The sequence below is a fragment of the Ziziphus jujuba genome, chromosome 11, assembly GCF_031755915.1.
Source record: "Ziziphus jujuba cultivar Dongzao chromosome 11, ASM3175591v1".
NCBI lineage: Eukaryota > Viridiplantae > Streptophyta > Magnoliopsida > Rosales > Rhamnaceae > Ziziphus > Ziziphus jujuba.
The window spans coordinates 7,140,132-7,154,995 of NC_083389.1; the positions used below are offsets into that span (position 1 = coordinate 7,140,132).

General features: G+C 32.2%; 2 protein-coding genes across 3 annotated transcripts; one reads left to right on the plus strand and one right to left on the minus strand.

The window, feature by feature from the left end:
• Positions 1 to 1,466: 1,466 nt before the first annotated feature.
• LOC107431952 (ninja-family protein mc410) lies at positions 1,467 to 5,065 on the minus strand. 2 transcript variants are annotated; one of them, XM_016042988.4, is made up of 3 exons: positions 4,907 to 5,065; positions 2,759 to 3,865; positions 1,467 to 2,348 (listed from the first exon to the last, which is right to left on the minus strand). In XM_016042988.4, exons 2-3 carry the CDS (start codon positions 3,771 to 3,773, stop codon positions 1,849 to 1,851), a joined length of 1,515 nt encoding a protein of 504 aa, XP_015898474.2. In that variant the 5' UTR covers positions 3,774 to 3,865; positions 4,907 to 5,065; the 3' UTR covers positions 1,467 to 1,848. The 2 variants fall into 2 exon arrangements, with proteins under 2 accessions (XP_015898474.2, XP_015898475.2); XM_016042989.4 differs by having other exon boundaries at positions 2,759 to 3,881; positions 4,907 to 5,052.
• Positions 5,066 to 11,353: 6,288 nt separating this feature from the next.
• Positions 11,354 to 14,617, plus strand: LOC107431886 (sugar transport protein 14). Its single transcript, XM_048464851.2, has 5 exons — positions 11,354 to 11,574; positions 11,676 to 11,899; positions 12,908 to 13,230; positions 13,323 to 13,952; positions 14,052 to 14,617. The coding sequence occupies exons 2-5, from the start codon at positions 11,761 to 11,763 to the stop codon at positions 14,505 to 14,507; spliced, it is 1,548 nt and encodes a 515-aa protein (XP_048320808.1). The 5' UTR covers positions 11,354 to 11,574; positions 11,676 to 11,760; the 3' UTR covers positions 14,508 to 14,617.
• Positions 14,618 to 14,864: the final 247 nt, after the last annotated feature.

Below are 14,864 nucleotides of genomic sequence, written 5' to 3' on the forward strand. Positions count from 1 at the left end.
GATTGAATTAAGGAAAATTTTATTAGACGACCCTGGATTTAACCAGAACCAACAACCCTCCTACTCCCCAACAAAAGTAAAAAGAAAGAGAAAGAAGAAGACTAATACCTTAGAAACAGAAGCTAATAGTCAAATTAAATAATGTTTAAACTCCTGTTTAGTAATACTGATATTAGAATTCTTTATGCAAACGTAGCATCCATATTATGGCATACACCCATTTTCTTTTTCTTACTTTCGCATTCATTTATATTCATGGTGGTCCTATCAAAACTGAAATGGGTGAAAATAATATATAGTATATGCTAAGAAAAGTCTCCAATGGCATGGACGAGAGGATGATTTTACCTTATCTGCATTTGAATTAAAACGTGCAGTTCTTCTTCTTACTCATTTGGGAATCCAAAAAATGGCATAGACAAGCACATAACACCAAAAATTCAACAAATTTCGTATGAATTCACAGTAGAATGATAACTATATATTAATTAGTCATCAATTTCATTAGGAAAAATATAATATATATTTATATAATGAGCTGCTGGTCTGTTTTTCTGTGGCTTTTTTACCTGTGCTTGTACTTTAATGATTCAAGTAGTTGACCAAACCAAACCTTAGCAAATTTTTTTTTTTTTTTTTCTGATAATCACTATGTAATCCACAGGGGCAAGAGAGTCATTCTATCTCAATCGTTCTCTACCTATTTTGATAAGATAGACGAAAGGGTTGTCTTCAGGAAACTAAAAACAAGGGCAAAAAGCTATAAAACTTGTGTAAGCATATCTTAAGCTTTGGACAGCTGCCGCTGGTAGAGAGAGCACACAGTTTGCAGTGTCTTAATGTTTATTTATTTATTTTAAAAAGAGAAAATTTCTATATTCAAGTTGTGTATAAACTACTATTTGATTGTTACAACTTAGGAGGAAGATGTTTGTATTTAATTATTTTAGTTATTGTTGTCCTAATGGAGTCTGTTAATGTGGCAATACAAGATACGCAGAAGATTACATTTTTCTAGTTTCATTTAAGATACATTTGAAGAGTAGAAAATAAAACAGAAAAAAAAAAATTTTGATTTAACAATTCCTTGGCTTTCATTTTTCCATTGGAAATCTTTATTTGTTCTTGCTGAAGAGCTTAAAATGTATCAAGGCAAGAAATAATTAGTTAGTGGTGGAACAAAAATCTTAAAGTAAAAGAACTAAATCGCCCTGCAAATAATAATTAAAAAAAAAGAAAGAAAAAAAAAAGTGCCCTTTTCTATTCCAACTTTCTCGAGTTTTTTAGCTTGATTTAAAATTATCTCCGCATCCGTTATCAGCTTATGTTATTATATTAAATATCATGATTTTAATGCCTAATGATGACAGGTTGACAACAACAATGATAATACCAACAGAAGTGGTAACAGACAACCATACGAACAAGTTGAAAAATTGTACTTTTAAACCATGAGCTTGAGTTCGGATAACAAAATTTCTAGAGAAACATTCATTTGAAACCTTAAGATTCTCGAGCATTGGACGGTTCAAGGGCTAGTTTACATTACAAGTAACAACATTTTTCCTCTAGAACTACTTACTGTAGAGCTAAAACGCTTTAGCCTTACTATTTGACAAGGAATTAAGCACAAACATTATTACATACACCTGCAATACTTTACCGCAGTAACTAAGAAACGATAAAAATAAAAATAAAAATAAAAATAAAAATAAAAAACAACTAAGCAAGCACAGTGAAAGAAGGAAGAAGGGCGTGTGGCCTCAACAAAGCCAGCCATTGCCATGCTTTCCTTCAATCATTTATCAATGATTCATATTAGGTTACTTTAACAAGCATGATACAAAATCAGCTCTGGGCAGAGGCAGCAGGATTGCTACTTGGAAATGTTGCCAAGCCATTTCCACTCTCAGGATTAGAAGGGTCCTCATTAGCATGCCGAACAAACTCTTCAGGGGACATGTGGGTACCATGGCAAGCACAAACAATCCTGATTTGGGTTGCACTGAATCGATAAGTAACACCTGAGATTGTCTTACCATTTGGGCCTGAACCTGTTGTAGACACCCAAGGCAGATTTGGGCAGGAACCAGATCCTCCAAACTTCACATCCGCAGCGATACCCGGCTTTATAGCTGAAAAATCAATAGAAAAGGCTTCTGCTGTGGATTGGTCAGGGGCATCTTTTGCTCTGAGGTTTGTGCTGCTTCCTTTCACATCCTCTTCTGCCTGAGAAGAGGAACCCTCTTCATTGACATGATGTTTACCATCACCCTTGCCCCTTTCTATCGCCCTCCCATCAAATTGGGTAGCCTCAGATGCATTGTGCGAAGTCACTTGCATCCCACCTAACATCAATACAAGCAGCATAAAAGTCTATTTTCAGATAATAGATCCTTACTGAAAAAACTATGCATGACTAGATTTTCAAGAATGTAAAGATCAGTAGAATCAGAAATCCATAACAGAGCTCTACGAATTTGTATCTTGAGAGAATGTACACTCAGAACCAATTTCTATAGTTTAAAGGTCACGTCCATGTAAATTCTTTGCAGAATCACAAAAATGAATAACATTTCAATCATATCCTTCAATGTTCATATTGCTTCCCCACTAAATATAAAAGTCAAGACTAAAAGATGAAGGCTTCCCTCTTAAGGTGTTTATGTGTTCTCAGGTCCAGCATATACCAATAAGAGATATGGCATAACATAATAATATAAACCTGAAAATATCTTCAATACAGTCATAAAGTTACCTGGGTTTGGTGGGACTCTGCCAGCATAGGAGGGGTGAAACTGCTGAGGATGAGCCATACCCCAGGAATTATCCTTGTCCAACATTGGAAGCTGGACAGGTGAATAGCCAAACATTACTGGCAAGTTTCCAGGATTCACAGGTTGAGGCCCTGGTCGCTCACCATTTGCTGTAGGCATCACCTGCATCATTCCGGGCAGCAGATGGCCTGATGTGCTGGGTGTACTGACAGAGTTAGACTCCTTCAAAGAGTAAGGCACATTAATCATGTTCACCGATTGCATTGAGAATGGGCTGCCATATGTCATGTTCCCAAGCTTAAATTCATTCTCTGATAAATTATGAAACCTCTTTTGCCCATTTGGGTCAACAACCTTTGAATCAGGAAATCCACGACCCTCCTTCTGAACATCAGAAGAACCAACTCCTATGTACCTTTTGGAGCCATCATCATGCAGTGAAACCAACCTTGAGGTTGAGCCCTCAACTTCAGACTCAGCAACATCTTCATTTTCAGCAGTTGAACCATCTTCTGTTGTTATAGAAATGTGTGACGTTTTTGTCTTGTCATTTATATCAGCATAATGAGCTTCTCTCTCATGCTTCTTCTGATGGTTCATCTCATCAAACAACATAGTGCGTTTATTACCAGCCTCAGCCCGTTTTACCTCTTCTATCTCGGTAGGTTTGTTGCTATTTGCAGCCCAGAGTCCTTTCCCATTCAAGTCCACCGAAGCATCTACATCAACATTGGCATTAGACAGGTCATTAAAGAAGTTCTCCTTAGGTTTCACTGAATCACTTCTTTGAGAGCCAGTACTTGAGTCTTGTTTCTGGGTGCCAGCTTGAAGAAAGTTTTTAAAATCATCCACGAGTTTGATTCCTTTGTCACCTTCTTCTGTTCTAATATCAGAAGAGCTACCACTTTTACCCTTCGATTTGGCAGAAGATCCACCAAAAGATAGACCCAAGCTAAGCTCAAGTCCGTTATCATCCTCCATTTTATGCATTGGCATAATTTCCTTTAGTCCTCTTTTGCATGCAGAGTAAACTAGCCATAAAGTTTATCCCAACAAGAAGCGGTCATTTTGAAGTTGACGAGATTTGCCTGCAGAAATGTCAATCTCACAACAGAATTCAAAAGGACATGAATCTTAATTGCAGCAAAACTCCCATACACAATGAGGATAAGGCATGGCCTAAGCAATATAATAATTGGCATATAGCAAATCATTTCTAATTTATATTAAACGATTAATTTATGGGTTGCCATTAAACTTCAATGTGCTGAAACCAGCTAAGAAAGTTACTAATACAACCGTGAAAGCTTCCTCTAGCAAATTTAAAATTTAGACTCCTACAATTGGATGCTTTGAGCAGGTCAGCGAAGGAAAAGTTAGTACTGACAGAGAGCAAGCAGCATCACGACAGCAGCAGAAATTCATGTAAATATTGCTATAAGCACACAAGAACAATTCTTGATTTGTCCTTTAAGAAGGAGAAGAAAAAGAAAAAGCATCCAATACTCAACATACTTCTAGAAATAACTTTACCCACTCCAAAAACAAGAACTCTGACCTATTTGCATATACGTATATATATATAGATCTAACACTCAAACTGAGATTCAAATTGGCACAGAGAAATCATGAAAGTTTTAAGAAATCAAATTTCAAGACCTCAACTTTCCATCATCATCATCTCAGAAAACAACCAGACAGCTGATAACAATAGCAATATATAACTTACTTCCACTGAAAAGTTCATTTACTAGGAAAAGAAAAAAAAAAAAAAAAAAAAAGAAACGACAAAAGACGAATGAAACCCAAAATTCTTTTCTCTCTCTCTCTCTCTCTCTCTCTCTCTCTCTCTCAATTCCCACCAGTTCATCAGCAACCAAGAAAGGGTATCCAGATCTACCCATCACCAAATTATGCATGCAAGCTTATAAATTGATCACAGCAGCATAAAGAATGAGAAAATCCAAAAAAGCCCAAAAACCGACCTCAACCAAAATCTCACCGATTCAGTTGAAAAGAAGACGAAAAATTTTCCAGAAAAATGACCAAAAAGATGGAAATTATGAGATAAAGAAAATAAAAAACAAAACCCAAGAGAGGGAAACTATAAAGAAAGAGAAAGATGATACCTGTGAATCTAAAGATGGATAGATTTGATGAAAACCCTCGTCAAGGGGCTACACAAGAGCAGTGTAGAGAGAGAAAAACAAGGTGTGGTTTTTGATACAAAGTAGTGGAAGAAATGTTCAAAACCACCTCATTCTTTTCTTTTCTTTTATTATTATTATTATTGTTATTTCACTCTGTTTTTTAACATGTGAATGTCATGTTGATTCTCTACGGCCATTTCATTTACCAATTTTTTTTTTTTTTTCCCCTCTTTGGTTGTGATGTTTTTTTCCTATATTTGTCCCTGCCAAAGCGCTTTATTTGCTTACACATTTTTACTATTTACGCATTTGTTGTTGTCTTTGGTTAACAAAATAACCATCATAATATTGTATTCTATTTCTCGTCAAAAATAAATTGGTTTTGAAAAAAATGTTGGATTCTTCTTTTTGTTTTCTTTTTTAAATTTAATTTTCAAAATAGTCTAAAATCAATTAATTGTGTTAAAGATATTAATAAGTGATTTTCTGTCTCAAAGAATATGTAAAAGTAAAGCTTGAAATATATGTATGTTTAATGCCATTGCCAATTTATTCTTATGCATTAAGAGCTTGAAATGAAAAGAACTAATATTATAATTATGATGCTCCATTGTATTTTTTATTTACAAATTTTACATTAAACTCTTAATTCAATTCTGAAGATTGACATGTTTAGAACAAAGTTAACATGTTTTACATTAAACTCTTAATTCAATTTTCAAAATTGACATGTTTAGAATAAAATAAATATGTTTTTTTCTTTATTATTATTATTGTAACAAAATAGACATGTTTTACTAAGATATAACATCGGCATGACAGGCGGAAGAGAAATATATAGAGAAATTTGTTGGATTCTCTGGATCAGTAAATTTAGAGATTTCCATTCTTACACTTGTCGTTTGCAAGTCAAAATTACAAAAGTATTCAAAATTTCCAAAAAGGTTGCTACATCTAAATAATAACAATAATAATAATAACAATAAAGGGCACTATTTTTTCACAAAGTGATGAAAGTAATTCTTTTATTTTTTTAAAATTTATTTATTTGTATTCACTTTATATTAATTTTTCAATTAATAAAATAATAACACATAATACTAATTTAATATTTAATTAACTATATTTATTTATAGACGGAATCTAAAATGAGGTTTATCCCAAATCTAAGCATATATACATATGGTAAGTAAACAACATCTAATCTTATATAATTAATGCTTCGTTCTTCTCTTTTTATTTTTTTTTTATTTATTTTTTCTAAATGCATTGTCCCCTTATTTCACTCAAAATCACAAGATTTCTCGTGTAAGTTTGGGCTCATCGGAAAGTTGATGATGATCATGGGAAAGAATGATGTGGCCACATACTACAGCAAGAGAAACTGTTTAATCCCTACCGTTGTAAATCTGGCGGGGACCCCTTGGCCAGAGATTGCGGTACTTGTTGACTTATATGTCCTGTGAGTCTAGAAATATTACGTATGCAGTCTATTTTTATGCGTATATACATTTCCTCAAGCTAATCAAAATCTTCATTATACCAATTTACCATTAAAAAAAAAAAATTTCATTGCAACAGTAAGTTTGACAGAGTATAACATATATTTTTAATAATAACTCTAATATTTATTCCCTACAATTGAAAAAAAAGAAAAAGAAGTAAAATACATGAGCTTGAGTGGTGGAATTATCAACTTCGTTTTTACTGATACAAAAAAGATACTTCTGGTAATATCATAGATATCATATCATAATTCTGTGCTATATGATATACGACATGGGATAATCTGAGGTAATAACGAAGCTTGTGAAAGTATCAATTTCATAGGAGATTCTTTAATAAAAAACAATCTCCTATGAAAGCCAATCATTGAAAATAATATTTCTGCCATCAATTTCAATGATCGACTTTCATAAAAAGAAAACAATTTCCTATGAAAGCCAATTATTTCCGCCATCAATTTCAGTGACCGACTTTCATAGGAAATTCTTTTCTATTACAACTCTACTACTTACTATATACATATCATCATACAAATTACCACTACATATAGATAAATAATAATTATGTGTAAAAATCCATTAACTTGTAATAATACCTTTAATTACCTTGTGACAAAAAAAACCAAAAAAAAAAAAAAAGCCGTAATTGCAGATGCATCTTAATGGAGTTTCCTGCATGCAAGCACATTATAATCAACAAGTAATATCGAACAAATTACAAACATATAAGTTCTTGCATAAAACAACAACAATAATAATGATAATAATAATAAGAAGAAGAAGTTTAATTAATTTATTAATTAGTAAAGTAAAGAGAAAAACATTGCTCAATATCTCTAGAACATGAATAATTAATCTAACAAATAATAAGAGGCAAATATTTAGCTACCAGTAGCAAAATAAAAATTTTGAAAAGAAAAACACAAAAATAATAATAAAAAAATGAAAACAATATTTGTGAAGCTATATAGATAGGCAGCAGCAGCAGTAGTAATGGTAGTGGTGGTAAAGGAGTAGTAGTAGCTAGTTGTGGGCAGTAGGATTAAAATTCTTCTTGTAAGGTAGGGAGAGACCAGGGAATTGTCTGTAAGTAATGGCAACACAGAGCTCAGAGGTGTTTGCATGGCGGAATATCCAGAGGGTGACAAAATGCTGAAGCTCCTTGAGATGATGGCGGAGGACAAAGTGTTTCCAGCCAGATCCGGAGAGAACACAGACCTTGGACCAATTCTTGATGCTCATCTTGTACATGTCACCTTTTGGGTCGTACACAGGCACCGTGATTCCATTGTGATCAGGTACTTCATCATCATTCAGCAATGGCTCCAGGCATGCCTTGACGTAGCATTTGTTGATGGTCAGCCTTGTTTGGTCCTCTTTCACGTCGCTCGCCGTTAGCTGCTTCTCGAATGGAATGCTGCACCTTCCTATTATCTCTTTCACCTTCGCTATCGGCGGGATTTTCGGCAGAACATAGCTCTCTATTTCCATTATTATTGACTCTGAGATATTATTTCTCGAATTATTCCTTATAATTCCATTATAAAAATTATTATGACTTGCTTCTTCTTCTTCTTCTGCTAGGGGTTTTTCTAGGGTTTTGGTTGGTTGTTGGACAATATTATTGATGCTATTGCTGTTACTAATGGTAGTAGTAGTGGTAGAAGCATGTTGGGCAAGAAACTTGGTCTTCAAATCTTGGAGAGTTGAAGCAGTTTTTGGCTCTAATTTCTGGTGCTTTAGAGAAGAAAGTACAAGTGCTGCCATGGCGATCTCTCTTGATTCAACAGAATGTTCCCCATTCCCAACTGCCCCGCTACCCTCTGCCTCCATGTTTACTCTCTTCCCTTTCTTTGAGGGTTTTTACGTTATTTACATATATAATATATATATTTATCTATAAGTTTCTCTGTTGCCCTTTTTTTTTTTTTTTTTTTAAGGGATATAAAAAGTCTTTTTATTATTTTTACCCTCGCATGTTTATAATAATAATAGTAATCAATACTAACAAATCCATTAAAAAAGGAATGTATTTTATAACATGGATATACGAATTAAGTACACGTATAACATTTTTTTTCTGACACGAAAATACTAGTGTATTTATATAATACGAAATACTAATACGTACCTCATCGTCTTCATGTATCTCGGACTGTACGGAATAATATTAATATATTCTCTACTTAATTCAACATGTATTTATAATTTTTTTCTTCCTTTTTTTAATAATTTTCTTTTAAATTGTTTATATTTAATTTTAAAAAGAATAAATAAAAAATAAAAATAACTTTCTACTGCATGACCGAATAAGCTTTTAGAAAAAACCAGACTCTGCAATTCTTGCCTTACATCTGTTCGAAAACCTTTTGATCTGGAATGGGTTTGATACATCAATTTTATTTTGTTAATATATTTTGCAGTATATTTCACTAATTAATATATTAGTTTCATTCTTTTTCATGGGTTAGATAGTTTAGGAATAATCTTCCGATAGTAGTATAGCACGCTGTGCTGCAAAATGCATGTTTGATGTGCTGCCTCGCCTAACCACAGAGCATATGTCTTTTTAATGATTTGTAATTTATCCATAAAAACAAACAAAAAGGCCTTCAGAAGATAATAAAATTACTCATCTTTAGATTAAAAATTAATTTTTTATTTTCGTTTGCAATTGCATGTAATTCCATATATAGTTCTTAGATTTCTTTTTGTCAAATTAAGCAATTCAAGGAGCTTGTTACCCTTTTCACTGGTTTACATTTTAATATAATATGGTTTTAATATTTTGGTAAATAATTTTAAATTTCTTTGCTAACTCTTAATTTTCTTCTCCTACTTATACCGCATCTTTGGAAAATATGATTTTATCATATGAATATTAAAAATAATTGATTTTAATAATATATATTTTTAATATTATATTTATAAACTTTTTATTTACTTGTTATAAAATATACAACTAGGAATTAGCATAAACCGATTCGGATTAATTCGATTTTTCTCCATTGATCGGTTTGGAAAAATTTTTACTCATTAAATTAAACTAAACCGACCATACGCATATGAGAATATAAATTTTTTTATTGTTTTTTTATAATTAATCATATTTTAAATATATATTTTTAATAGTTTTTAATTAGTTAGTTTAAAATATTATATATTAAATTCAAATTATTAAAAAATAATAAATATTGTTAAAAAATTTATAAAAATAATAATAAAAAATTTTGGTATTGAACCAAAGCCCAAACTCACAAAACTAAATTAATAATAGTCGGTTCCATTTGGTTTCTTCTATCCGTTTGCTTTGATTTAATTTAAAAAAATTAAAACAAAAACTGAAAAAATGGACTGAGCCAAATCAAAATTTTAAATATTATTAATATTAAATTAATTTTGAACCTGTAACTTTCCTTCCTCCGAAATTGTAACTAGTAGCTTCTCTTCTCCTAAAATTTTTATTAAAGATACTAAAATTATAACTATTAATAAGTTCGTAATAATTTAATATATTAAAAATCATAAATAATAAATAATTAAACAATAAAAGAGTAAAACAAAGAAAATCATTTTATACACATTTTTTTATATTATTGCAAAAGTTAATAAAATTCAAATATATATATTTTCCCAAAAAAAAGTGATGATACATTTAATATTTTTTTATAAACTTTGATCTTTTTAAAAAAATGTATTTTTTCATACAATTTAAATTGATACATGAAACAAAGTTTTTTTTTCCCAAAAAAAAAAAAACAAAAAACATATATCCACGTATTATCATGAATCAACTAATTAGACTGTATATGGAATACAAATAAAGGTATATATAAATAAAAATATTGAGTAATACTACAGACAAACAAGGTTTGTATAAAAATAAAATTAATATAAATTAAAGATGGATAGTTAAATTTTTATAGGATACGAAAAATTCAATACAAGCAAATAAAATAAAATCATATCATTCAACATATCTATATATATATATATATATAGTAAATAAATATCTTTATCATGTCTGTTAATTTATTGATAAATAATATGTCACTTTTAATTTAATTTTAAATAATATATAGTGTAACAAATATATCAATAAACAAACAAAAAGGTTTTCTATGATATTATTGTATTTATAATACACATACAAAAATTATACATTATTATATACAAGCCGAATTATAAATAGGTACAATCCACAATAAATAAAAAAAAAATATATATATATATATACGTAAGAATAATAATGGTTAGAGGCAATTGAAATCCCACTGTCACCATTATTCTATTGAAACACCAACTTGGCCCACTATCCCCCAATTTTCAAATTTTTAATCCACAACTTGCGCTTTTTAATAATCAGGGGCTCTAAACGATCCCACCTTTTCACACTTCAACCTGAACATTGGGTTGTCAATTTTTCTAAATTAATCTTACATAAATATAATATCTTTTATGTATTAATACGAAATGTAACAAATTAATTATACCAACTTGCCAAAAGAAAAAAAAAAAAAAGAATTTATATTAAAACTGGATAAAGACATACGTGGTGTATTTAATTGTTCACATCCAAACTGCAAACTCAAAAATAAGCAATTTCGGTCAAACTGACTCATCTACCTTATCTCTCTATCCAGTCAGTTGCATGGTTGAACTTAAAAACCAAAATTGTCGTTGAAAAAAAGTTAAAGAAGAAAATTCAATATTGCCTGCATTAGATTTATTTATTTTAAGATATTCATTTAACAGAAAAAAAAATCTTTTAAAATCTTATCCCTTTTTTGTAACAACATTTTATCTTTACTCTATTTACAAAATCAAATTTTACCCATTTGTTTTTTTTTTTTTTTAATATTTTTATTATTATAATACGAGGAACTGAAAGAGACCTAATAGTAAGGTAGTCCATTATTCTAAGGAAAGAACTATAATAACTGCAGCAGCGGACAAAAAGCATGACTTTTTTGTTATGCCTTTAATTTCTATTTTGAAAATCTATGCAGTTTTTCTTTCTTCTCATCTTCTTATTCATATATATACACGGTGAAATTGATTGAATACTTATTTAAAGGTAAAGGGTTTTTGTTTTCTTGGTGTACGACCTCTTTGAGTTGACTCCTGGCTGGCTCTTTGTTTGTAAGTTTATGATTTTCTTTCCATAATAATATTTTATTTAATATACTCTCTGCTGTCTGTCTGTCTCTGTCTTCGTTTTCTAATGTTGATATATACTACAGAACACAGCAACATTTTAGGAAAATAAAAGTCAGACACACTGAAAACAAGGAGTGTGGAGCAGAGAGCTAAAAGGAGAGTTGAGAAATGGCGGGTGGAGGATTTGCAAGCGGACCCTCTGAGAGGGCTCATCTCTATGAGTATAGAATTACTGCATATTTCATTTTTGCTTGCATTGTTGCAGCTCTTGGAGGGTCTCTCTTTGGCTATGATCTCGGTGTTTCAGGTCAGTTTTTTTTTTTTTTTAATTAATTTTCTGTATGATTGTTGTTAATTTTCTGGGTTTTATTTGATCTGGGCATTCTTCCATCCATGAATATCAGGAAATTCATGACCTGGGTTTTTGAAAAGATGAACGTTTTCATTGATTAAGCGACTTTTCTTTTTTTTTTTTTTTTTTTTTTTTTTGGGGGGAATAGATGATCTTCTTGTATAATCTTATTTGTTTTTGCAATTATCGGAACGGCTTTATATTAGCATTATTATGGCATCATGATAATTCAAATTATTGAGAGTTTTAAGTTTTCGGTGAAAATGTGTCAACGTAAAAAAAAAAAGTCGGTGTTTTGTGGCAAATTAGAAGAAAAAGGAGAGAAAAAGGTAATGATCCCAGAATCAAGATATTTTTCCTTGTACAAAAGACACACATGAAAGTACAGAGAACAGAGAATTAATATATTCTGTTTGAACATGTAATTATAATTTTTTCTGCATATCTTTTTTTTCGTTTTAAATTGTTTTATATGTAAAACCAAAAACAGTTTTTTTTTTTTCCTACCTGATCAAAAAAGATTTTAGAAAAGCAGACTCCGGAATTCTTCCATCTCATCTGTTCGGAAACTTTTTGATCTGGAATGGGTTTGAGACATCAATTTCGTTTTGTTAAAATTGTTTTTTACGGGCTATAGATGGTTTGGGAATCTCTAACTGGTAGCATAGCTGTGTTGCAAAAAGCATCATTGATGTGCTACCTCACCTAACCACAGAGCATATCTTTTTAATGGTTTCATTATCCAAAAAAGCCTTGAAAAGATATTAAAATTACTCTTTAACTTTAGAGACAAACTCTTTGTATTTGTGTTTGCAATCGCATGTAATTCCATTGTGACTTCTTAGGAATCATTTCTTTTTGTCAAAGCAAGTAAAAGGCTGTTTGGCCTTCTTCCTGGTTTACCTTTTAAATATATGGTTTTAATATCATGGTAATAATTTTACATTTCTTTGCTCAATTTAGGTGGAGTGACTTCCATGGACGATTTCTTGAAGGATTTTTTCCCCAAAGTGTACAGAAGAAAGCAGAAACATCTCAAGGAGACTGATTACTGCAAATATGACAATCAGATTCTAACACTGTTTACATCGTCTCTATACTTTGCTGGTCTTGTTTCTACATTTGCGGCTTCCTATGTTACCAGAAACAAAGGAAGGAAAGCCAGCATCATTGTAGGATCAGTCAGCTTCTTTTTAGGTGCAGTCCTCAATGCAGCTGCAAAGAACATTGCAATGCTGATCATTGGACGAATATTTCTTGGTATTGGCATTGGATTTGGCAATCAAGTAAGCCTAACGTAATTCCAAAGAAATGAAAATTTGCAGTGGCTTCCTGTTTTACTGGCTAACGCTTGATTTTTCTTCTCCTAATTGCACAGGCAGTTCCCGTGTATCTTTCAGAAATGGCTCCTGCAAAGATTCGAGGGGCAGTTAACCAACTGTTTCAAGTAACAACCTGCACAGGAATCCTGGTGGCAAACTTGATAAATTATGGAACTGAGAAAATCCATCCATGGGGCTGGAGATTATCTCTTGGTTTAGCTACAATCCCAGCAACTCTCATGTTTATCGGGGGTATATACCTTCCTGAGACCCCAAACAGTCTTGTAGAGCAAGGCAGACTAGAAGAAGGAAGAGCAGTTCTTGAGAAAGTTAGAGGTACCAAAAAAGTTGATGCTGAGTTTGAAGATCTTTTGGATGCGAGCAAGGCAGCAAGAGCGGTAAAGCACCCATTCAGGAATCTTCTCCAACGAAAGAACCGACCCCAGTTGATTGTAGGGGCTTTGGGAATCCCTGCATTCCAACAGCTCACTGGCATGAACTCCATACTTTTCTATGCTCCTGTCATATTTCAGAGCTTGGGTTTTGGCTCAGGAGCATCACTATATTCATCTATCTTTACAAGTGGAGCACTTCTAGTTGGGGCATTCATCTCAATGAGTTTCGTTGACAAGTTTGGCCGAAGAAAGTTCTTCTTAGAAGCTGGTACCGAAATGATCTGCTGCATGGTATGGAAATGCCACTTCTGAGCCTCATTTCTTCGAAATTTTTTTTTTTTTTCTTCTTAGTAGTCATGATACTTACTTTTGACTTCATTGATATTACAGATTGCTTTGGCCATAACTTTGGCCTTGAAGTTTGGAGAAGGAGAAACCCTTTCAAAAGGAATTGGCGTCTTCCTTGTTATTGTGATTTGCATCTTTGTTTTGGGTTATGGAAGGTCTTGGGGACCTTTAGCGTGGCTAGTGGCAAGCGAGATCTTCCCCTTGGAAACAAGATCGGCTGGACAGAGCACAGTGGTCTGCGTCAACCTTTTATTCACAGCTTTAATAGCTCAGTGTTTCTTAGCATCACTTTGTCATCTTAAATATGGAATTTTCTTGGTCTTTGGTGGGTTGATCTTCCTTATGAGCTGCTTCGTCTACTTCCTTTTGCCAGAGACAAAACAAGTCCCCATAGAAGAAATCTATCTTCTGTGGGAAAAGCACTGGTTCTGGAAAAGGTTCGTAACAGAGGAGAAGCAGCAAGATGGAACCAATGGGAAGGCAGCACAACAAGTTTAATAAATATCTCCGATCAACAATAGTATCATAAAACATTTATTGTCTATACTTTTTTATTTTCTGACTTCATTTATCAATAATTAATTAAGTAATCTCATTGCATTTTACAATTTTTTTTATGATCAAGATTAATGTTTGTAAACTAAGTGGGTTTATGTTCATTGACGTGGGCGGTTTGTCACTCAAAAGACTTCTTTCGTTCACAATTTCCTCGCCTTTTAGTAATTTCTTGCGTACCAAATTCTTAGTTGGATTTTCAGCTCCTGTCATGCCCTTGGGACCCCATTGGCCATTGCTGTAGTTAGAAGCATGATTCCAACATATCGACAAAGATATGCTTCCCTTTTTCCGTGGAAG